This window comes from Aquarana catesbeiana, linkage group LG05 (assembly GCF_042186555.1).
Source record: "Aquarana catesbeiana isolate 2022-GZ linkage group LG05, ASM4218655v1, whole genome shotgun sequence".
Classification (NCBI taxonomy): domain Eukaryota; kingdom Metazoa; phylum Chordata; class Amphibia; order Anura; family Ranidae; genus Aquarana; species Aquarana catesbeiana.
The window spans coordinates 46,827,159-46,851,475 of NC_133328.1; the positions used below are offsets into that span (position 1 = coordinate 46,827,159).

General features: G+C 41.3%; 1 protein-coding gene across 1 annotated transcript in view; it reads right to left on the minus strand.

Moving 5' to 3' along the window:
- LOC141144225 (ATP-dependent translocase ABCB1-like) overlaps positions 1 to 23,661 on the minus strand; it is a 134,145-nt gene extending 110,484 nt beyond the window's left edge. Inside the window, 2 exon segments of the mRNA XM_073629683.1 lie at positions 10,127 to 10,237; positions 23,341 to 23,661. Coding sequence (XP_073485784.1) covers positions 10,127 to 10,224 — 98 coding nt within the window. The 5' untranslated portion in view covers positions 10,225 to 10,237; positions 23,341 to 23,661.
- Between the last annotated feature and the right edge of the window lie 656 nt (positions 23,662 to 24,317).

The following is a 24,317-nucleotide window of genomic DNA, read 5'->3' on the forward strand; positions in this document are numbered from 1 at the left end:
TTTGCACTCCATTGTTATAATGTCCAGCCTTACTTCTCTTTGTCTCCCTGTCCCCACAAATGTACTGTACTTTCTGAAAAATCTATAACTTGCTGTTTTTTCAGGCTGAATGCATCCTGCATTTTGTTTTCCTTGAACGGTTGATCCATCGCCTTGTAACAAAATGCAGTTTGCTCACTGCTGGGCGCTGCCATTTTAGGCTACTACTGATCTGGGGACCCTAGCACTTACCATGGTCCCCCCATGGGATAAGATAGGGGGCACTTTGCTTTAGGAGATAAGTGCTTCCTGGAGGTGAGGCTGAACTATACATACCATTAATAACTTAATAGTGAAGGTTTAGTTTTCTACTGGTTCTGACTGGCTCTATATAGGTTTGGATTAGGGTCAGGGTGGAACATTTTCAATGTGGTTGCAGCACATAATGAATATCAAACCATTTTTCACTGCTTTTATATACTGTATATATACACTGATCAGCCACAACATTATGACCACCCACCTATTATTGAGTAGGTTCCTGTTTGGCTGCAGACACAGCCCTGACCCTTCAAGTCTAAAGCCTCATGCACACAATCTGACTTTATGATGGGAAATGTGTGATGACAGGTTGTTGGTGGAAAATCCGACCGTTTGTATGCTCCATCGGACAACCGTTGTCGGATTTTCCGCGAACAAATGTTGGCTAGCAGGTTTTTAAATTTTCCACGGACAAATGTGTGTTGTTGGATTTTCCGAGCGTGTGCACACAAGTCCGTCGGACAAAAGTCCAAAGTACAAAAATGCATGCTCGGAAGCAAGGACAAGCCAGAAGTGGTCGGTCTTGTAAACTAGCGTTCGTAATGGAGAATTAACATTCGTGACACGGCAAATTATGAAATCTCCAAATGCAGCGCACAATTCTCTTCTTCTTTAATGGGATAATAATGAAGCTGCTTTGCTGGTGATACTGATGGAGTTATGGCAAACACATTTTCAAAGGCTTTTTTTTTTCTAATGATATCAAAAGTAATATTATTATGCTTTTTTTTTTTTTTTTTTTTAATTTGAGCAAGTTACCACAACACCATTATCCCGTTGTTTTTAAGATCAAAGATATAACTATGTTGGTTTCCTTTGTCAATTTTACATTGTATTTAAAAATGTAACTGCCTACTCCCAAACTGTCATTTAAAGTAAAACACATAGCCAAGTATTATTCTACACGATTTTTTTATTGTGCATTAAAAAAAGAAAACAAATAAAATTAGACATGCTCTCTGCCAACAGAACTTAACCAAAAAGTGCATTCTATGCATCCAAAAATATAGAAAATATACCAAATCAAATCATTATTCAACCAAAAAAATAATGTCAAAGCAATAACTCCAAGGCCAATAATAAATAACACGTTATCTCCTCCAATTCCGCAACATGGCTGGTTGACAAACGGCTGTTCAGAAACGAACTGAAAAGCATGAAATGAAATCAACACTCACCAAACTTCTACTAACACGAGATTAGCAGAAGGAGCCCAAAGGGTGGCGCTAAATAGCTGAAAAAACACGTAGTACGTCTAGTACGTCACTACGTTCGTAATTGTTGGCCAACAATTGTGTGGCCGTGGGGGGGGGGGCGGCAAACAGTATGCCACCCCCCCGGTCGGTCGCACTTACCCCATCACCGGCGGCTTCCCCTGCTCGGCGGCCTCCCATTCTCCTGCTCTCCACGGGTCATCATGGCGGCGGCTTCCGTTTCCTCCCTCCTCCTCGGCGGCCAATCGATCGGGAGTCTTCTCTTTTTCGGCTAATCGGAAAAGGATTGGTGTTTCAACAGCGAATATTCATTCGCTGTTGTAACACACCTGGGTGGGATCGGAGCACATTCTCTGTGACCCGAGCCCATCCTATTTTGAAGCCTATTAGAGTCTCTGGCTCTAATCAGGTGCTTAAAAAAAAACCCTGGCCACAGTAAATCATGCGCCCGGTGCCCTGAAAGGGGTCGGACGCATGAATAGGGGGTGGACGCGGTGGCCGTGGATAGATTCATGCTATTCATTGCATATAGGGGGTGGCGTAGAGAGAGGGGGCGGCGCCCGGGCACCCCTAATGGACACTGGTGTGTTCTGACACCTTTCTATCAGAACCAGCATTCATTTTTTAAGCAATTTGAGTTACAGTAGCTCTTCTATTGGACCGGACTACATGGGACAGACTTTGCTCCCCACCTGCATCAGTGAGTTTTGCCCGTCCATGAGCCTTTTTGTTACCAGTTTTCCTTCCTTGGACCGCTTTTTGTAGATCCTGACCGCTGCAGACCGGGCACATTCCACTAGGGTTGCCACCTCATCCCTTTAAAGATATTAATTACACAGGTTCTGTGTCTGATTAAGGTGATAATTAAACTCACTCAGTGCCTTATCTGCATTAAATTAGCCTCAGAACCTGTGTAATTCATATGTCTTCGGGTTTGAAGGGATGAGGTGGCAACTCTACATCCCACAAGAGGTGCAGTTTTGGAGTTGCTCTGACCCAGTCATCTAGCCATTACAATTTGGTCCTTGTCGCTCAAATCCTTATGTTTGCCCATTCTTTCTGCTTCCAACACATTAACTTCAGAGACAACATGTTCACTTGCTGCCTAAAATATTGCACCCACTTTTAGGTGCCATTGTAACGACATAATCAATGTTATTCGCTTTACCTGTCAGTGGTCCTAATGATAGATAGATAGATAGATAGATAGATAGATAGATAGATAGATAGATAGATAGATAGATAGATAGATAGATAGACCTTTCTGCTGATAGTCACACGCCTTGTATGTCAAGGTCTTGCTCCAGTTTTGCTCCAGGTTTATAGATATTTACTTTAAAGCACTTCTGATTTATTGCACTGATATATTGTTCTCTAACACTGTACTGAAAAAGGTTGTTCCAAGCATGTGAAGTACATGTTCAGGAAAAGTCCAAAGTTCTACCAATGTAATAAACGTCCTACAGCTCAGACCAACAAGAAACTATATTTCACTTCTGGCATGCACTTTTACACTGGACACATAATTAATTTCAAGATATAAATTCATGGTCAGATGAGCAATACATTATGCATATTCTCTTATAAAAATCATATGTAAAATTTAAGAATGTTACTGTTAGCAAAAATATAGAATTTAACAACAACAACAAAAATAAACAGTGCTGTGGAATAGTAGTTCAAAGACTTCGTCCTTTTGACAATTTTTGTTTCATTTTAACCACTTCAGCTCCAGAAGATTTACCCCCTTTCATGACCAGGCCATTTATTGCGATATGTCACTGCTCGGTCGTGCAATGCTGTACACAAATAAAAATGTTGTCTCCCCCCCCCCCCCACAAATAGAGCTTTCTTTTGGTGGTATTTGATCACCTCTGCGGTTTTTATTTTTTGTGCTATAAACAAAAACAAAACAATATTTCTTACTTTCTGCTATAATACATATCCAATAAAAAAATGAAAAAATCCAATTTCTTCATCAATTTAGGCCAATATGTATTCAGCTACAAATTTTTGGTAAAAAAATGCCAATAAGCGTATATTGCTTGGTTTGCACAAAAGTTATAATATAGTGTCTACAAACTATGGGATAGATTTATGGAATTTAAGTTTTTTATTTTTTTTTACTAGTAATGATTAGCGACTTATAGCGGGACTGTGACATTGCGGCGAACAAATCAGATACTAAGTGACACTTTTTGGGGACCAGTGACACTAATACAGTGCTAAAAATATACACTGTCACTGTATTAATGACACTGGCAGGGAAGGGGTTAACAGGGGAGATCAAAGGGTTAAATGTGTTCCTAGGGAGTGCTTGCTAACTGTGTGTGGGAGGTGTTTGTACTGTGGGAAGGCAGAGATCTACGTTCCTGCTTAGAAGATATACAGGATCACTACTTCCCTTCTCACAGAACGGCAATCTGCCTTGTTTAAATAGGCAGACCACCGTTCTGCTTCTCTCTGGAACGATCGGCGGGACCTGCTGATTGGCTCTCGCTGTGTCCAATCACAGCAGGAGCGGGTCACAAGCGGCACGTGAGCGCCCCAGACCCGGAAGTGCAGGTGCGTGATCCTGCGCAGAGGAGCCGCTTTGCCGCCATATATATACAGTATATGGTCAGCAAGCCGTTCACCACTTCAATACTGGACACTTTCACCCCCTTCCTGCCCAGGCCAATTTTCAGCCTGCTGCACTGTTACACTTTGAATGACAATTACTCAGTCATGCAATACTGTACCCATATGAAATTTTTATCATCATTATGAGACTGATAGAGCTTTTGGTGGTATTTTCTTTATTTCGGTTATAAAACTTTGCAAATAAATAATCTTTCTTCATAAGTTTAGACAAAAATGTATCCTGCAACAATTCTTTGGTAAAAATAACCCAAATCAGTATATATTATTTATTCTGTGTGAAAATTTCAGTCTATAATCTATGGTATATACAGGTATATTTAAAAATGAATCAATCCTAATGTACTGACGGCTGATCTAATTTCTTGAGGCCCTAAAATGCCAGAACAGTACAAATATTACCCAAATTACCCTTTTTTGGAAAGTAGATACCCCAAGGTATTTATTAAGAGGCATGGTGCATTTTTTAAAATGATGTATGTTGATATGTAGTTGTCATTATTTGATATGTTTTTTTACACTGGGATTGCTTATTACAGTGATGATTACTATATAAGCAATTTGTGAATGGCACGAGTGGGAGGACGTTATATGATGTCTACCTGGGACAATGGTGCTCCCACTCAGCTGTATTATTATAATAGGCTGGGTGGGAAGTGGTTAAATAATCATATCTTCTTTAACTGGTTCCCGACAAGCCGTTGCAGTTATACTGCGGTAGGTTGGCTCCCCTGGGCGAGTTGCCGTACCTGTACGTCGGACGCTTTAAAAGCACTAAGGGGCGCGTCTCCATGTCCGCCGGGCACCTGCGACCGCTCCTGAGAGAGACAGAACAGAGGTCTGTCAATGTAAATAGACAGATCTCTGTTATGTCAGGGGTAAGGAGACTGATCAGTTGTTCCTAATGCTTAGGAACAACGATCGGTCTCCTCCCCCAGGCAGTCCCATCCCCCCCACAGTTAGAATCACTCCCTAGGTAACACATTTAACCCCTTGATTGCCCCCTAGTGTTAACCCCTTCCCTGCCAGTGACATTTATACAGTAATCAGTGTTTTTTTTTTAGCACTGATCACTGTACAAATGTCAATGATCCCAAAAAAGTGCCAAAAGTGTCCGATCTGTCAGCCGCAATGTCGCAGTCCCAAAAAAATTTGCAGATCACCGCAATTACTAGTAAAAAAAATAATAAAAATGCCATAAATCTATCCCCCATTTTGTAGACGCTTTAACTTTTGCACAAACCAATAAATATACGCTTATTGCGATTTTTGTTTACCAAAATATGTAGAAGAATACATATAGTCCTAAACTGAGGAAGACATTTTTTAATTTTTTTTTTACTTGGGTTATTTATTATAGCAAAAAGTAAAAAATATTGTTTTTTTTTTTTTTTTTTTAAATTGTCGCTTTTTTTTTTGTTTATAGAGCAAAAAATAAAAACTGCAGGTGATCAAATACCACCAAAAGAAAGCTCTATTTGTGGGAAAAAAAGGATGCCAATTTTGTTTGGGTACAACTACGTACGACCGCGCAATTGTCAGTTAAAGCAACGCAGTGCCGAATCGCAAAAAATGGCCTGGTCATTAAGGGGGCAAATCTACCAGGGCTTAAGTGGTTAAAGAGACCAGGCCATTCATTTCATAAAAATATTTCTATCAAAGTATATGTATGTAAAGTATTTTATGCATGCTATTTACGTGAACAAAATCCTTCCTTGTGTAGACATCCAAAAGAGACTGCTGCTGGACGCCACCATCTTGGATTTGATGTCAGTAGCCCCAGCGCTGTCACACAATGACGCTTTATAGTATTCCCCTTCACTCCTCCCCGACAGCTACATAAACGTTTAGGTAGGGAGGTGAGGAGAGGGGTGGAGGAGCTGGGCCAGCACAAAAAATAATTAGATACTCCCAGAAGAGGAGAGGCCATGACATGCAAGGAGGCAGGAGGCTAATCTATGGAAATGACTTGTCAAATGTTCTTGACATTTTAAAGGCACATTGCAAGTGAATATAAAATAATCATTGGAAGGTATACAGTAAACATTTAAAAATACTTTAATTGCTATTAACTGCATTTTTGTTTGTTGACAGGGTCTCTTTAAAAGGTACAGGCCATCCAAAACATACATTTCAGTATTTGATGGATGCTGGATTCTCAATGGACTATTTCTTGCATCTCTCTATGCTACCTGCTATGGCCATTACCAGAGGTCCCCACTCTCCCTGCTAGTGTTTTATTACATATTATAAAGAATTATAAAGAATGTACCAGGAGTAGGTAGAACATACAAAGGTGGGTGGGGGGCACCAAAAACTCCCAGGAAACAGGTACACAGATATACAAATTACGGCAAATGGATATTACTGTTGAGGTATTCAAGACATAAGAAGCAAGCCCATGATGCATCACCTTTAGGGCTCATTTACACTTGCTTCGGTTTCAACAAGGCTTCGGACAGGTTTTAGTAAAGCTCTCTGAACGCCAGTCAAAGCTCCTGTCACGAAATAAAATAAAGCAGGAAAAATCGAGGAAAGCTGGAAGTCGCACACCGGTATAATGATGAATGCTTTATTTAAAAAGCTGAATCATGAAGAAACACAAAACATTACAGCAGAAGCGTACAGAAACACTGACGCATTTCACACTCACTGTGAAGGAATGTGATGTAGATAATAATAATAGTAATCTGAAAATGTCTATTTTCTTATGTGCATACATATTTTTCTCCTTACTCATTATATAAGTATACAGATTTGCTCTGTTCCTATATTTTCTCAAGATGGCGATTACCCCCTGCCTCCCACACATCAAAAGAATGCGGAACTGGAGATAAGACCAGAGAGAGCCAAACCTCGTTATGAAAATTATCCATCTTCTTTTCTATCTTAACCAATGAGATGTACCTATTAGACTGACATAGCAATGACGTATTTGTGTGTATAAAACATTAACACCGCCTTGAATAAATTAGAAGTGTAACAGTAACGAAACTGAGCGTGTCTCAGTGTGTTTACTTTTATATGCATGCATATCAACACTTTTCAAATTAGAGACAGCAGCAGATAACCTTGAGCTCGATTGGAGCTCTTAATCATTTCCATAACATCACGATGAGTGCTCATGAGTGTGAAATGCGTCAGCTGTTTCTGTACGCTTCTGCTGTAATGTTTTGTGTTTCTTCATGATTCAGCTTTTTAAATAAAGTATTCATCATTACACCGGTGTGCGGCTTCCAGCTTTCCTCAATTTTCCTGCTTCATCTTGCATCAGCCAGCACCTGGGACTCTTCCCCCTCTGAAGGATAAACACTACACTGGCTTTCATCTCCACTGGTCTGTGCCTACCTGAGCGGTGGGACCCCTTTCCACTAAATAAAATGGTTAGCTTACAGTCCTGTTTACACCTTGCTTTTGCTTTGCTTTAGCTTTGCTTCAAAAATTATACCCCGTGTATCTTCAGTGGTGCTTCAAAGCGTCTTCAAAGCCTCCATAGAAGTCTATGGCAAAGCTCACCTGAAGTCCCACAAACCCTCATCGAAGCCCCATCGAAGCTCCACCAAAGCCCCACGAAGCCTCACTGAAGCCCCATCGAAGTTCCACCAAAGCCCCATTAAGCCCCACTGAAGCCCCATCGAAGCCCCATCGAAGCTCCACGAAGCCTCACTGAAGCCCCACCAAAGCACCAAGCAAAAGCAAGGTGTAAACAGGATTGTAAGGTAACCATTTTATTTAGTGACAGGAGCTTTGATTGGTGTTCAGAGAGCTTTAACAAACCCTGTCTGAAGCCTTGTCTTGAAGCAAGTGAAGTGACACTAAACCCACATCATAAAAAAACTATCTAGGTGTAATACATGCTGTTCATATTCACTCATTCACTATGAGATTCGTTTTCTGTATTCTGCAAAAAACCTGGTAGATCTTGCTGCTCTCTATCTCCACCTTCTGTCCATGTCCCCAATTCAGCTAGGGATTTTGCAGCTGGGGTGGCAATTCTGCACATGCTCAGTTTTTAATAAGTTTCTATGCTGAGCCTTTCCTCCCTATCACATCTGAGCAGCTCATGTGACTATAGAGCCACACATGTGGGTGAATACACAGTGGTAAATGACAGCCCACTCCCACCGTCCTCCTCCTCCTCCATGCCCACTAAATAGCTAAACACAATGGGGGCAGACTATTACATGTAGATTGATGAAGGAATCACCTCCCTCTTATTCTAAAACACAGGCTGGAGGGGCGCAACACAGCATGTGACTGGCAGAAATCCGCCCACACCATGTTATTTCCACAAAATAATAAAGACTTGATTTCAAATATATATTTGTATGACAATTTATAACAGTTTATAGATATTAATGGATTTATTTTTACGCTGTATTCCAAAGGCAGTTTTTTTTTAAATATTTTGTACATGTGACCAGCAGCAGAGGACTAGACGCTCCTCCTGCTGATGTTTCCCTGCAGACATGCCGGGAGAGAGCTGGGTCATGTGACAGTTGTATATCAATTAGGAAAAAGGTACTTAGATGTTCTTTTTAAATCAACATAATGACATTGCCATCACCCATATACAGAAGTAGAAGGGGCAATGTAAATTAAACAGTGTGCGTTTAGTATTACTTTAACTAAAATATATTTTTGAATGGACTAGACTTTTTTAACCATTTGCCGCAAAATCACGTACCTGTACGTCACTCTGCTTCAAGTGGTTGTACCGGGGTTACGCCTGCAGTTGCCCCGGTACCGTTTTTTAGAGCCGACAGCTTTCTTGTGGTAACAACCGATGCGGCTAAGCAGCTGCTCGATTGTTATCAAAAGCAGTGGAAGGGGACGCCCCCCCCTCCCTCCAGCCGCTCCACTCAGGCTCTCCCATCCCACCGGGAGGCCCGGGCGACAAGCCGGCACGTCCACCGGCTGGCCAGAGACCCGATCAAAGCCATAATCGGCTTTGATCGGGTCTCAGATCTAGTAACCCAGAACCGGCGTCATGACTTCCGGTTTACCGGAGCCCTAAAGGCGCCAAATTAAAAAAAAATGTCCGTATTAAAAACACCCAAACTTGGCATTTTGAATGCTTTTAAGTGCAAAGGGGTCCTATAGAACCCAGATCCCTCCAAAAAAATACCTGACACGTGACTATTGCTGTCACAAGGAATGTTTACATTCCTTGTGACAGCAATAAAATTGATGAAAAAAAAGAAATGAAATGGGACAGTGTAAAAATAAATAAATAAATAAATAAGAAAAGCACGCAAATGTAAACAGTGTTCAAACCACACATGTGAGGTATCGACCTGATCGTTAGAGCGAGAGCAATAATTCTAGCACTAGACCTCCTCTGTAATTTTAAACTGGTGACCGTTAAAATTTTATTTTAAGCGTCACCTATGGAGATTTTTAAGTACCATAGTTTGTCACCATTCCACTAGTGTGGGTAATTTTAAAGCATGACATGTTAGGTATCTATTTACTTGGTGTAACATCATCTTTCACATTATACAAAAAATTGGGCTAACGTTACTCCTTTGGGTTTTTTTTAATTCATGAAAGTTTATTTTTTACAAAAGAACTGAGCTTGAAAGACCGCTGCGCAAATACAGTGTGACATAAAATATTGCAATGACCGCCATTTTATTCTCTAGGGTCTCTGCTAAATAATTATACATAATGTTTGGGGGTTCTAAGTGATTTCTAGGAAAAGATACAGATTTTTACTTGTAAACAACTAACGTCAGAAAAAGGCCTGGTCTTTAAGTGGTTAATACTTTATTTTCTAGAGAACAAGGAAATTCAATTTAGGTAATTTGTTTAATAATTGAATTTTTGTGATCCATCAGGATTTGTGTCTCCTTGGCTGACAGAAGAGGAGCGGACTTGTTGACTGTCAGAAGGTCATGGAACAGCATTTGAAAATTTAACCGAGATTTTTTTTTTTACAATCACATTTATTCTTATTATTGCACAGTCACCTTTTGGCGTTGGGGTCGGCAATGTTCACAGTGACATCCCCATTAACTTGATCCTTCCCCTCAATGTCATTGGCTTCAACTTTCTTGTCTTTCGCCATGATGGAATCCTGTCTGAAAAATAAAAGTTGGTGCAATGTCAAACAAACTTTGTATTAGCAAACATAATCTATTCATTTTAGAGATCGGGAGAGATGACCATGTTACAAACTGGTAAGGCTTCTCTTTTGCACATTTTTAAGTAGCAACAGTTAAAAAAAAAACAAAAAAACAACAACAAACAAAAGCAATAAAAATAAAGCAAAATAGGGTCATCTGTGATACAGCAAATATGAGGCTGTTCACTTCACTGGGTATAGGAGAGGGTTTACATCCACTTTAAGGCAATGGTGCTAGGCATGTCAATGGAATGATGTTTAGAGTGCAAAGACAATAATAATGTATTATCCAAATCACGGCAAATCGCAGGACGCCCGTGCGATCCCCGTCACTTCCAATGGCACCTCCATCGCAGCGTGATTTTGCCGCCCGATGAATCGCAGTAAAAACGCGCTAACAGAATCGTGGGATGCCTGTCGCCCAAAAGAAGTACAAGAACTGGCAGGCGTCCCACGATTCTGTTTGTGCGATTATACCGCGATTCGTTGGCCGACAACTTCTTTTAGGCAACAGGCATCCTTCGATTCTGTTTGCGTGATTTGCGCAAAATCACGATGCGATCGAGGTGCCATTGGAAGTGACGAGGATCGCATGGGCGTCCCGTGATTCTGCCATGGATACGGGATGCCAAGATGTGAACAGAGCCTAAAGTTGATTTAACTGACATCATATTCAGTTAAAAGGTCACCATCAATGCAGTCTCACCAGTGCCCATCAATGCAGCCTCACCAGTGCCCATCAATGCAGCCTCACTAGTGCCCATCAATGCAGCCTCACCAGTGCCCAGCCTCACCAGTGCACATCAATGCAGCCTCACCAGTGCCCATCAATGCAGCCTCACCAGTGCCCAGCCTCACCAGTGCACATCAATGCAGCCTCACCAGTGCCTATCAATGCAGCCTCACCAGTGCTCATCAATACAGCCTCACCAGTGCCCATCAATGCAGCCTCACCAGTGCCCATCAATGCAGCCTCACCAGTGCCCATCAACGCAGCCTCACCAGTGCCCAGCCTCACCAGTGCACATCAATGCAGCCTCACCAGTGCCCATCAATGCAGCCTCACCAGTGCCAGGCCTCACCAGTGCACATCAATGCAGCCTCACCAGTGCCTATCAATGCAGCCTCACCAGTGCTCTTCAATACAGCCTCACCAGTGCCCATCGATGCAGCCTCACTAGTGCCCATCAATGCAGCCTCACTAGTGCCCATCAATGCAGCCTCACCAGTGCCCATCAATGCAGCCTCACCAGTGCCCATCAATGCAGCCTTGCCAGTGCACGGGGATCACAAGGATGAGAGCCAGCCAGATCACAAAAAGCAGGGATCTCCCGCTGCGACACAGCTTGGATTTGAATTGCTCAGTGGCTGCTGCCAAACAAAGCCCCGCCTCCTATTATAGACAGCACACTGGTCCAATGTCGGTCCAGGAGACGGGACTTACCTCATCTTGGTGGCCGGTTTTCTACATGAAAAAACAAAGAAAATACAATGTAACAGTAATGTTACATTGTATTTTTCAAATAAGCTTCTAAAAAAGGGCTTATGCACAGTGCAGCTCAAAAAAAGCTGCTTTTACAGGCATTTGAGCTTTTGTTTCATCTTGAAGAAGCTTGTGTTTTTTTGTGCTCTTTTGCACGTTTTTGTTCTTTGAGCTCCTTTGAGCTTTTTTGAGCATAAGCGTTTTTTTTTTTTTTTTCCACAAACCCTCCCCATAGCTAATTTTTCCTATTATTTTTGTGTGTTTTCGAGCTTCTTTGAGCTTTCTAATGGTCTTTCATGCTTTTTTGTGATTTTTCATACGTTTTGGGACACTTAGGCGTCTTTTGTGCTCGAAAGCTCCTCTCAAAAAATGCAAGTTTGGTGGTATTTTTTTTTGCCTATAAGAGCATATGCCTGGAAACTCCTGAACAAGCCACAGTGTGCATGGACACATGGGCTAACATAGAGGGGAGTTTCCAGGTAGAAAAAAAACAAGCCTTTAGGAGTCGCTTCTTTGAGCTGCAGTGTGCATGAGACCTTTGAACGCATTTTGGGCCTCATGCACACAAGATGTTTTGCAAACTCTTCTAGAAGCCTTTCCTCCTAGTAGCAGCATTTTGGCAAAAAGAAACGCCTGATGCTTGTAAAAGCATGTAACACTTTTAGACGTGTTTACAGACATCAAGCACTTGTACGTTAATTTATTTAATTGTCCAGAACCAGGCTTTCATTTTGACAGCCAAGATTTTTTTAGGGCGTACCCCATACGTCTGAGGTCCTAAACTGGTCAAACTGACTCTCACTATTTTATAAAAGGAAAAAGAAGCACTCACTGCAAAAAAATGCTTCACACTCACCTGTGCCACTGCTAAAAAATATTCTGCATCTAACACTTACGGGGTGTCAGATGCCGGGTCCCCCCACTGAGCTCTGTGGTTTCATCCTCCAGCCGATGTATCACTACAGGACACAGTAGTGATGTAGAGGGCAGCAGAAGAAACCACACAGTGCAGGGGGGGGCCCAGAAATCTGGCACACCTGGAAGATTTCAGAATGCTGTAGAGTTTTCAGCAAGATTATGGCCTCAAGACAGCAGAGTTTGGCAGTAAGTACAGTAAAACCTCAGATTGCGAGTAACGCGGTTTACGAGCATTTTGCAATACGAGCGTTTTTTTTTTTTAAATCCTGACTCGGTTTGCGAGTATTGTCTCGCAAGACGAGCAGGATTCAAACCTCTGGGGTGTGCAGTACCGCATGTAGCCAGAGGTGCGGGGGTGCCGAGGACGCTTGGAGACACTCAGAGACACTCCGTTCCCAAGCGTCCCCAGCACCCCCCACCTCTGGCCACATGCAGTACTGCATACAATAGCAGTGACACTGGAACGAATTATCTGAGTGTCCATTGATTCCTATAGGAAAACTCTCTTTGATATACGAGTGCTTTGGATTACAAGCATTCTTCTGGAACGGATTATGCTCGTAATCCAAGGTACTACTCTTTTTTTCTTAGCAGTAAATCCTTTTTTTAATTTTTTTTTTTTTAAATGGCAACAGAATCGCTTTAACCAGTTGAGAATTGAAGACTTACTGCATATATCATGAAAAATAAATTGATGTTTACAATTCTAGTTGTGGATTGGTTGTTCAGAACATATTAAAGCCAGAGACAGCCAGACAACTAGTATTTCCAAAAGAAGAGTTTAGCAACAAAAAGCAATAATTTTCTCTACAGTTTTCCAATCTCCATAAATACTTAAAAAACACATGGTGTTGTGCAAACAGAAAACAAAATGCATACATATACAAATAATATGTGAACACGTGATAAAATGAACACCACAAGTTGTAGTATCGTTCATCTTATCATGTATTCACATATTTGTTGTATATTTTGGAGCACTGGAATTGTGGTATTACTTACTTTATCACGTATTCACATATTTTTTGCATTTTGCATATGTATGTATTTTGTTTTCTTTTTTACACATACAGAGCAGCACAACAACATTTATTTGTTTTGGTATTTATGGTTTGATGTGAGAATATATATACAGTGTTGGCAGCAGCTCAGTGGGTTCACATGAGATATTGGTAGGTTTTTTGATCAATTGGCAGCGCAGGAGTAATTATTTACAGCGGGTAAAATAAGTATTGAACACCTCACCATTTTTCTAGGTAAATATATTGACATGACATTTTCACCATGTCGGTAACAACCCATGCAATCCATACATACTAAGAAACCAAAACAAAAAAACGTTCAGGAATGACATTATGTGTAATAAAATGGAATGACACAGGGAAAAGTATTGAACACGCTAAACTGAAATGTATTTAATACTTTGTACAAAATCCTGTGTTGGTAATGAGAGCTTCAAGACGCCTCCTGTATGGCGGAACTAGTCGCATGCGTTGCTCGGGTGTGATTTTGGCCCATTCTTCAAATCTTGAAGGTTCTGTGTGCCTCTTCTATGAACTCTGATCTTTAGTTCTTTCCATAGATCTTCTATTGGATTCAAGTCAAGTGATCGGCTGGGCCATTCTAGCAGCTTTATTTTCTCTCTTTGAAACCAAATTGAGAGTTTCCTTGGCTTTGTGTTTGGGATCATTGTCTTGCTGAAATGTCCACCCTCGTTTCATCTTTATCATCCTGGTAGATGGCAGCAGATTTTTATCAAGAACATCTTGGTTCATTTTTCCATTCATCCTTCCTTCAATTATATGAAGTTTGCCAGTACTGTATGCTTAAAAACAGCCCCACACCATGATGTTCCCACCTCCAAACTTCACAGTTGGTATGGGGGGTGTTTTTGGGGTGATGTGCCATTTGACCTCCAAACATGATGTGTATTATGGCATCCAAAAAGTTCAATTTTGGTCTCATCTGACCAGACTATATTCTCCCAGCAGCAAACTTTAAAGAAGCTTTACAGGAACAAGCTTCTGAACAAGCATTCAGATGTTTAGAAATTCTTCTGTAACCAATTCCATCAATTTGTTTTGCAACAATAAGGTTGTGAAGGTCTTGAGAGAGCTCTTTGCTTTTACTGATCATGAGATGTTTCTTGTGTGACACCTTGGTAATGAGACATCTTTTTATCTTTTTATAGGCCGTCAGTTGAGACTAAACCATCTGATATTAATTTGCACTGACAAGGAGTAGGATTGCTTTCCAATAACTGATAGATTTCAGCTGGTGTCTTGGCTTTCCATGCCTTTTTGCACCTCCCTTTCTTCACGGGTTCAATCATTTTCCCTGTGTCATTAGATTTTATTACACAACATAACTTCATTTCTGAATGTGTTGGTTTTGGTGTCTTTGTATGTATAGATTGCATGGGTTGTTACCGACATGTGGTGATAATTTCAGTTCAATAGCACCTTTAGAAATATATTTACCTAGAAAAATTGCTGACATGTTCAATACTTCTTTTACCCGCTGTATATTAAATCTCCATAAACTGTTAGGACTGAAAAGTGATGTTGAAAGTACTGCTAACCAAGGTGTCATTGCCACCAAGTCCCTGCGCCCAAAAATAACGTACCAAGTATTATAAACAGAGGATAACATCACATTCATGTCAGTCCCTTTGCCCCAAAGAGCTTCCAGGCTGGTTACACTACTACACTATCATACAGGAAGGAAGGGAAGGGAAGGAAAGGGAGAAAGAAAGGGAAAAGGAGAAGAATGGAGAGAAGGAAAGAAATAAGGAAAGGAGAAGAATGGAGAGAAGGAAAGAAATAAGGAAAGGAGAAGAATGGAGAGAAGGAAAGAAAGAAGAAAAGGAGAAGAATGGAGGGAAGGAAAGAAAGAAGGAAAGGAGAAGAATGGAGGGAAGGAAAGAAAGAAGGAAAGGAGAAGAATGGAGGGATGGAAAGAAAGAAGGAAAGGAGAAGAATGGAGGGAAGGAAAGAAAGAAGGAAAGGAGAAGAATGGAGGGAAGGAAAGAAAGAAGGAAAGGAGAAGAATGGAGGGATGGAAAGGAAAAGAATGAAGAGAAGGAAAAAAAGAAGGAAAGGAGAAGAATGGAGGGATGGAAAGAAAGAAGGAAAGGAGAAGAATGGAAGGAAGGAAAGGAAAAGAATGGAGGGATGGAAAGAAAGTAGCAAAGGAGAAGAATGGAAGGAAGGAAAGAAAGAAGGAAAGGAGAAGAATGGAGGGAAGTAAAGAAAGGAGGAAAGGAGAAGAATGGAGGAAAGGAGAAGAATTGAGGAAAGGAGAAGAATGGAGGGAAAGAAACAAAGGAGGAAAGGAGAAGAATGGAGGGAAGGAGAGAAATGAGGAAAGGAGAAGAATGGGGGGGAAAGAAACAAAGGAGGAAAGGAGAAGAATGGAAGGAGAGAAAGGAGAGAAGGAGAAAACTTCCATAACACAGGTAATTACTACTTCCACAGCAAAACAATAATATCAACAACTTCCAGATTCTGCAAGCACAGCCGTCCCTCCTTCGCCAACTATGTACACATAATTACTAATAATCAGGTTAAAAATGATACATGTATACCTTTTTTTGGAGTTGGAAAAAAAAAAAAAAAAAGACACACGTCCATTAATTTAAACTAATAGACAAAAATAAATAAATAACAACCTGCTTCTTTATAACCCCAGATAAGCTGTTTATCCAGCGGAAGGCAAAACCTTTATAAAGAATAGTCAAACTTACAGGGAAAAAAATTCCTCCCTGATCCTGGAGGCAATCAGATACTCCCTGTATCATCAGACTAAGCCCCCGGTCACACCGATGCGACCTGTCATGTGATTTGACAGGTCGTAATCGCATGACAATTTGCACTCTATTGTCAGCAAGGGAACTGTTCAAATTGGTGCAACAATGACTTTTCAAGTGAAGTCGCACAATTTCAAAGTCAGATTTGGTGTGACCGGACGCTAAAGCTGGCCATACACTAGTAGTGTTGAACAAATGTTAATACGAACAATCTTGTCAGTACATTAGATAATGCCTACAGAGACTTGACCAATGCCATTCGTAAGTACTTCAAAATTTCATTTTTTTTAATAAATTCGATATTGAAATTCATGTCATTTTCCCATTCGAATACCACATACACTGTGAAATCCTCTCTCATCACTGTGGTCAAGAATGAACGTCAATTAGACCGCACTAAGAAACAAACATTCTGAACGTTCTGAACACCAACATTTTTTATTGAAAATTCTGCTAGAGCATGGCCATCTTTAAAGGTGTTATTTCTAATAAATAATACTAGCAGGTTACAATTTGTGCATTTTGAAACCATTTGCACATTTTCCCAGCTTATACTGTAAAGAAGGCCATACAATAATCTTTTTTTTTTTTTTTTTTCTTTGTTCAACATTTAATGTAGATGGGGGGATCACTCCGCTGTGCTATTGTGTTCTGATGATGGGGAGCCTTCCCTGCTATCACCACACATTGATCAGTGTTATCGGCTATAGCCAGCAGCACTGATCATTTTGAAATTACCCGACAGGCTGGTTGCACAGAAGTCAATCGGTAGACTGTACCCAATATTATCAACACAAACAACAGCCCGTCCACATCAGTCTCAGAACCCTTAGACTGCATTCACATCTGGGGGTTTTAAATCGCGGGCGGAATCGTCCTGGTAAAATGACAAATCACACAACTCAAATTTCTGATGCTGTTTTTTTAAAGGCAACTAAAAACGCGTTGCGCATATAAATAAATAATGCAGCGCTATGTGATTAAATCCTCAAATATCACCATGATATAATCGCTAAAAGTAGAATATAAATTGCTAATGCAAAATATATTAATAAATGATTAATATGTATACAACATCGGATGATATGTGCATATCAAACAATATTAACAGGGATCCAAACAAACTCCCAGTGTCAAATGATAAAAAGTTCTTATATTAAGCAAGTCCACAGTGAAAGACGTGGATAATGAAGTTCAATAATATCCAATATTGTGATTGTATAACAGTGCTCCAAACAATAATAAGGTGACTTCAGACTCGTGCTCCCCCCCGTGTGATTGTGCTCACCTCAGGGTGTGGGACCGCACAACTAATGCTGGCCATACACTATATGAAAAATCGTCCGAAATTCGGTCATTTGGCCAGTTCGTTCGTTTTTCGGCCAGTTAATGAGCCCAAAAAAACAAAGGACAGGTTTGGAAATTTTCTACCGAACGATATATTGAAAGGTTAATGTGTTTCCTATCCGAACTGTTTGCACTAGGTATATGTAAAAACACAAACAAAAAATTCATTCATTTATGTCCACTGAACGATTTTTCAGTCATTACATGATGGCACTATTGTTTGTTCTCACGACTGAATGTCCGTTTTTCAAAAAATGGATTTGGCCGATTTTTTGTATAGTGTATGGCCAGCATAAGTTTGGTCTGGAAAAGCAGCTGAACCACCTCTGGGCTCTATGTGTAATGGTCTCTATGGAAACCCCAGATAAATCCAATGATCCAATGATGCTTTCCTCGATTTAAAATTAAAAATAGGCCGGATAGTGTATTATCGTTTAGACATGATGTTTATTGGAGATAAAACCATCAGGGTACTCACATTTTAACCACTTGCCGACCGCTGCACAAAGATATACATCGGCACAATGGCAGCAGTGGGGATAGAGCCGGGGATAGCAGGCGCATGCGCGTGCACCCGCCGTGTACAGCGTGACTGTGCCCGCGGGACCGGCGGACTCCCGGGGATCGTGTCACGGAGCCTCAGAACGGGGAAGTATCTGTAAACAAGGCATTTCCCTGTTCTGGCTTATGTCATGACAGAGATCACCACTCCCTGTCATCAGGAGAATTGATCGCTGTCATGTGACTACAAGCCCATCCCCCCCACAGTTAGAATCACTCCCTAGGACACACTTAACCCCTTCATCGCCCCCTAGTGGTTAACCCCTTCCCTGCCAGTGTCATTTACACAGTAATCAATGCATTTTTATAGCACTAATCGCTGTATAAATGACAATGGTCCCAAAATAGTGTCAAAAGTGTCCGACGTGTCCGCCATAATGTTGCAGTCCCAATAAAAATCACAGATCGCCGCCATTACTAATAAAAAAAATAAATAAAAATGCCATAAAACTATCCCCTCTTTTGTAGACGCTATAACTTTTGCGCAAACCAATCAATACACGCTTATTGCGATTTTTTTACCAAAAATATGTAGAAGAATACATATCAGCCTAAACTGAGGAAAAAAAAAAGTTTTTTTATATTTGTGGGGGATATTTATTATAGTAAAAAATAATGCGTTTTTTTCAAAATTGTCGCTCTTTTTTTGTTTATAGCGCAAAAAATAAAAACCACAGAGGTGATCAAATACCACCCAAAGAAAGCTCTATTTGCGGGGAAAAAAAAACATCAATTTTGTTTGGGTGCAATGTCGCACGACCGCGCAATTGTCAGTTAAAGCAACGCAGTGCCGAATCTCAAAAAGTGCTCTGGTCAGGAAGGGGACAAATCTTCCGGGGCTGAAGCGGTTAACGGTGCTTCCAGTGCACCAAACTACAGCAAACAGACAATAAAATTCAATGCAATAGGCTTGAAAACTTGTGTAACAGCAGCTGCTCCAAAGAGCATGTGTGCCGACTCCTCCGCCGTCCTGGCCCCTCCCCTAAGCATGGCGACACAAGGCTTGTCACGTGTCTTCCGCAGGTTGTGCCGCCATTGTCACGCGATAAATTATGTTGCAATCGTGGCAAACTGCAGTACACAAAGCTGGTCACCCAAAAAAGGATTAGCAGCTTCTTTCGGGTGGCAACCTTTGCGCGTTGTGGTTCGCCATGACTGCAGCGGGATTTATCACTACCACACAACAATTTTAGGCACCATTAAAATGAATGGCATCTGAAATTCACATTGTGTGATTCTTCATTTTAGCAGAGCGTTTTAAAAAAAATCACGGTCAGAATCGTGGCGATTTTGCCCCGGATTCAAAACGCCCAGGTGTGAATGCAGCCTAAGAAGCTTCCAGTCTAATCTCCCCACATACAACAGTCTAGGGCAGTGATGGCGAACCTTGGCACCCCAGATGTTTTAGAACTACATTTCCCATGATGCTCAACCACACTTCAGAGTGTACGAGCTTTATGGGAAATGTAGTTCCAAAACATCTGGGGTGCCGAGGTTCGCCAATCTGGAGTGACATGAGAGCTATGACAACCAATATGCTAGAACAGGATTTCTCAGCCAAGGTTCCATGGAACGCTAAAGTTCCTTCAGAGGTTGCTTGGGGTTCCTTAAAGCGGAGGTCCGCCAAAAAAAAAAAATGAATCCTGAAGTCCAGCGATGTCGGCACCACAGCTGATGTTTCCATCAGCTGTTGGGTGCTGCTGCCGCTGCCATTGCGGGTAGGGGCACCCGACGGTGTAGCCTTGCGGCTTCACGCCAGGAACCCTACTGCGCATGCGCGAGGCCCCGCTCCTCTCTCCTACTGGCCCGGCGACAGGGGGAGGAGGAGGGAGCCCCGTGGTGACGTCACGGGCCGCGGCGCGGACTCCCGGAAGTGGGAACAGGATACCTGTCAAAGACAGGTATCCTGTCCCCCCTCCCCCCCGAAAGGTGCCAATTGTGGCACCGGAGGGTGGAACTCCGCTTTAAGCAATGAGCAATTTCTGCCTCTCAGATAAGTTCCCACTGACACCATTGATCCTTTTAGGTATCTGTAAGGGGGTAATTCTTCCCAATGACCACAAGTGTAAGGATCATTCTTCCCACTGACCATCACACTAATGTATCCTGAGTTGTAGATATAGTCATTTTTAGCAGGGGTTCCCTGAGATCAGAAATGCATTTCAAGGGTTGAAAAGGTTGAGAAAGGCTGCTCTAGAAGGAAAGACACAAAGAAGGAACACTAGAAGGCCTCATGCACATGGACATTTACCTGCTCAAAAGTCTTCTTACATAAAATTGTTGGTACTTTCCCGCACCCAGGGAGTCACAGGTGCCGCATACAGCTGCCCATAAAAGTCAATGGCTGCATGTTACTGTACACTTGAAAACACTGATGGCTTTTGCAATGGCAGTTAGACCCCATACACACTATACAACTTTTGTTGTCTGAATTCCTTCAAATGTAACAAAACCATGTAGTGCAAGGGCCTGCCTGATTGCATACAAATTGAAACTTTTAAAGGGGTTGTAAACCCTCATAGGATGCATAGGATGCATTAAGGTGAAAAAACACTTGGCAGTCACCGCCCCCCCCGGTTTTACTTACCTGAGCCCCTTCATCTCTTCGGTGGGGATGCGCTGTCCCTCTATCCATGGGGTCCCGGCTCTTGTTTGGATAGATTGATAGCAGCGCAGCCATTGGCTCCCGCTGCTGTCAATCAAATCCAATAATGCGGGTGCCGGGGGGCGAGGTCGAGTCCGGCATTCGTGTCTATAGACGAATGCTGGACTCAGGAGCGTGCCCACAAGGTAACCCCCTCGGGAGAGCGCTTCTCCTAGGGGGTTATCTGATGCGGGGAGGAGCCGCAAGAGCCACCGAGTGACTCCAAAGGGGATCAACTCCAGAGATAAAATGATAATTCTCCTGCTCTACAAGACTCTGGTCCGGCCGGACCTAGAATATGCTGTCCAGTTCTGGGCACCAGTCCTCAGGAAGGATGTGGAAATGGAAATGGAGCGAGTACAAAGAAGGGCAACAAAGCTAATAAAGGGTCTGGAGGATATTAGTTATGAGGAAAGGTTGTGAGCTCTCAACTTATTCTCTCTGGAGAAGAGACGCTTGAGAGGGGATATGATTTCAATATACAAATACCATACTGGTGATCCCACAATAGGGATAAAACTTTTTTTGAATAAGAGAGTTTAACAAAACTCGTGGCCACTCATTAAAATTAGAAGAAAAGAGATTTAACCTTAAACTATGTAGAGAGTCCTTTACTGTAAGAGCGGCAAGGATGTGGAATTCCCTTCCACAGGCGGTGGTCTCAGCGGGGGGGGGGGGGGGGGGTCATTGATAGTTTCAAGAAGCACCTGAATGACCACAACATACAGGGATATACAATGTAATACTGACATATAATCACACACATAGGTTGGACTTGATGGACTTGTGTCTTTTTTCAACCTCACCTACTATATAACTGTGATGTTCGGGGCCACTCTGTGCAAAACGAGCTGCACAGTGGAGGTAAGTATGACATGTTTGTTATTTTAAAAAAATTAAAAAACGATCCTTTACAATCACTTTAAGGTCTGACCTCATATTATATGTTTTTGTTAAATCTAAAGGAAAAAAATCTACAGAAAGTCGTATAGTTTGTATCCAGCTTAAGCCACACATGTGCATATGAATGTAGCGATTTCACATTAATATTTTGCACGCACATACACAGGTAAACGCTAATGCAGAAGCACTTGCGGCTTTCTAGGGATGGGAAAGTGCCGGATGTTTGAGAGAAAGAAAGAAAGAAAGAAAGAAAGAAAGAAAGAAAGAAAGAAAGAAAGAAAGAAAATAATATACAGTATATGTATATATATATATATATATATATATATATATATATATATACTATAGATAGATAGATAGATAGATAGATAGATAGATAGATAGATAGATAGATAGATAGATAGATAGATAGATAGATAGATAGATAGATAGATAGATAGATAGAGGCATTCAAAAAGTCTGTAGAAAAAAAAAACATTTTATTAGAAACTACTGTAAGCAAGCATTTTGATATCAGTTTATAGCAGAGTATATGTGGATGTATGTGCTGTAACATGTATGGACAGCTAGTATTTAGTAACATCCGATCATTATATAAGGGTTTTGAAAAAATTAGCCAAATAACTAGCCAAAAAGTGCTGTCATCTTCCACCATGACAATACCCCTGACAAGTTTAGACATCCACCTTACATTGCTTCTTATTTCCTAACTCAAACCCATTTTTGGAAGACACTCATTTTTATACCTTCACTGAAGTAAAGGGGGCCCATTAAATACGTGAAGGGGGGTGAATAAGGTTCAGGAGGGCAATATTTTCAATATGAAGCCAAAATCAAGAACATGGAGACATGACCTCACACTAGCAGAAGGAAAGTTCAAAACGAATCTTGGAAATGATTATTTTACAGAAAGAGTAGTTGATGATCGGAATGAACTTCCAGCAGAGGTAGTGGGACAGGCAACAGTAAGTGGATTCAAACATGCTTGGGACAAACATAGATCTATAGTCAGAAGTGTCTCCATGTGGATATGGAGCTTATGTAGAAAAATAAAGGTTATTCCTAAAATTGTGTGCTTGTGATTCCATCTTCCATTGAACCTTTTGATTAACTGGAAGATAGAAAGAAATGTATTTTCTTTCTATTTCTTCATTCACATCAAGAAACATCAAGAGTATAGATCAATAGAATGGAAGAAGGGAGGAAGGAAAGAGAAAAGAAAGAAAGACAATAAATATACCTTTTTCTACAAATAAATATACAAGGGGTATTAAAGTGAAAATTGGATCACACAGAAGCACACGATTTTAGTTGATTATAGTTGGACCTCATGGCCATGTAGAAATCCTCTGCCTGTCATATAAGATCAGTAAGTGTCCCCGGGGTGTCACTGACCTGTGCAGTGGCGGTGCAGTGCTGTCAGTGTACAGTCCTCCGGTGTGGATCCTCCTGTCCGGTGTATAGAGGAGGAGAGGGGTGAGATGAGAGGCACAGATCGGGATGTCAGCGGAGAGTATGGGAAGAGCAGGAGGCTCCTCCTCCCTGTCATAGATGGAGATGGATGGCTGCGATCGGGCTGTGATTGGCTGTGTATGGGAAGTTGTATAGAAGAGGAGGGGATCGTGAGTGTCATGGATCGGCCCTCCTCCTCCTCCTATATATGACACTCACTTACATCATACTGCCCTTCTATCCTCTCCTATCCCTCTCCTGTCTGTGTGTGAATGACATAATAACATCCTGTGTCAGTGCTGATATCACTCCTCACCATTCATATCCCTGCACAGGGAGATCACCTCTAGGGGTCCTCATACTACTGACTATATCACCATATTATCCCTGTACAATCTCCTTTACATTTACCAGAACTGTAATATATGTAATATGAGCTTGTATCTAATCTATCTAATTCTAATTACACACACCTTTGTACTACATAGTTGTTGGTAGATCTAAAGATAGCCATACACTATACAATCTGATTGTACAACCTCTCTACAATCTCCTTTACATTTACCAGAACTATGTAATGCGTGCAATTGCCTAATCAAACTGTATCCAATCAGAAAGGTCATTGCACCACAATCTATCTTCCTTCCTTATCCTTTCCTTCTCTCCTTCTTTCTTTCATTCTCTCCTTCTTTTTCTTTCTTTCTTTCCTTCCTTCTTTCTCTTTCTTTCTTTCTTTCTTTCTTTCTTTCTTTCTTTCTTTCTTTCTTTCTTTCTTTCTTACCGTCTTTCTTTCTTTCTCTCTTTCTTTCTTTCTTTCTTTCTTTCTTTCTTTCTTTCTTTCTTTCTTTCTTTCTTTCTTTCTTTCTTTCTTTCTTTCTTTCTTTCTCTCCGTCTTTCTCTCTTTCTTTCTTTCTTTCCGT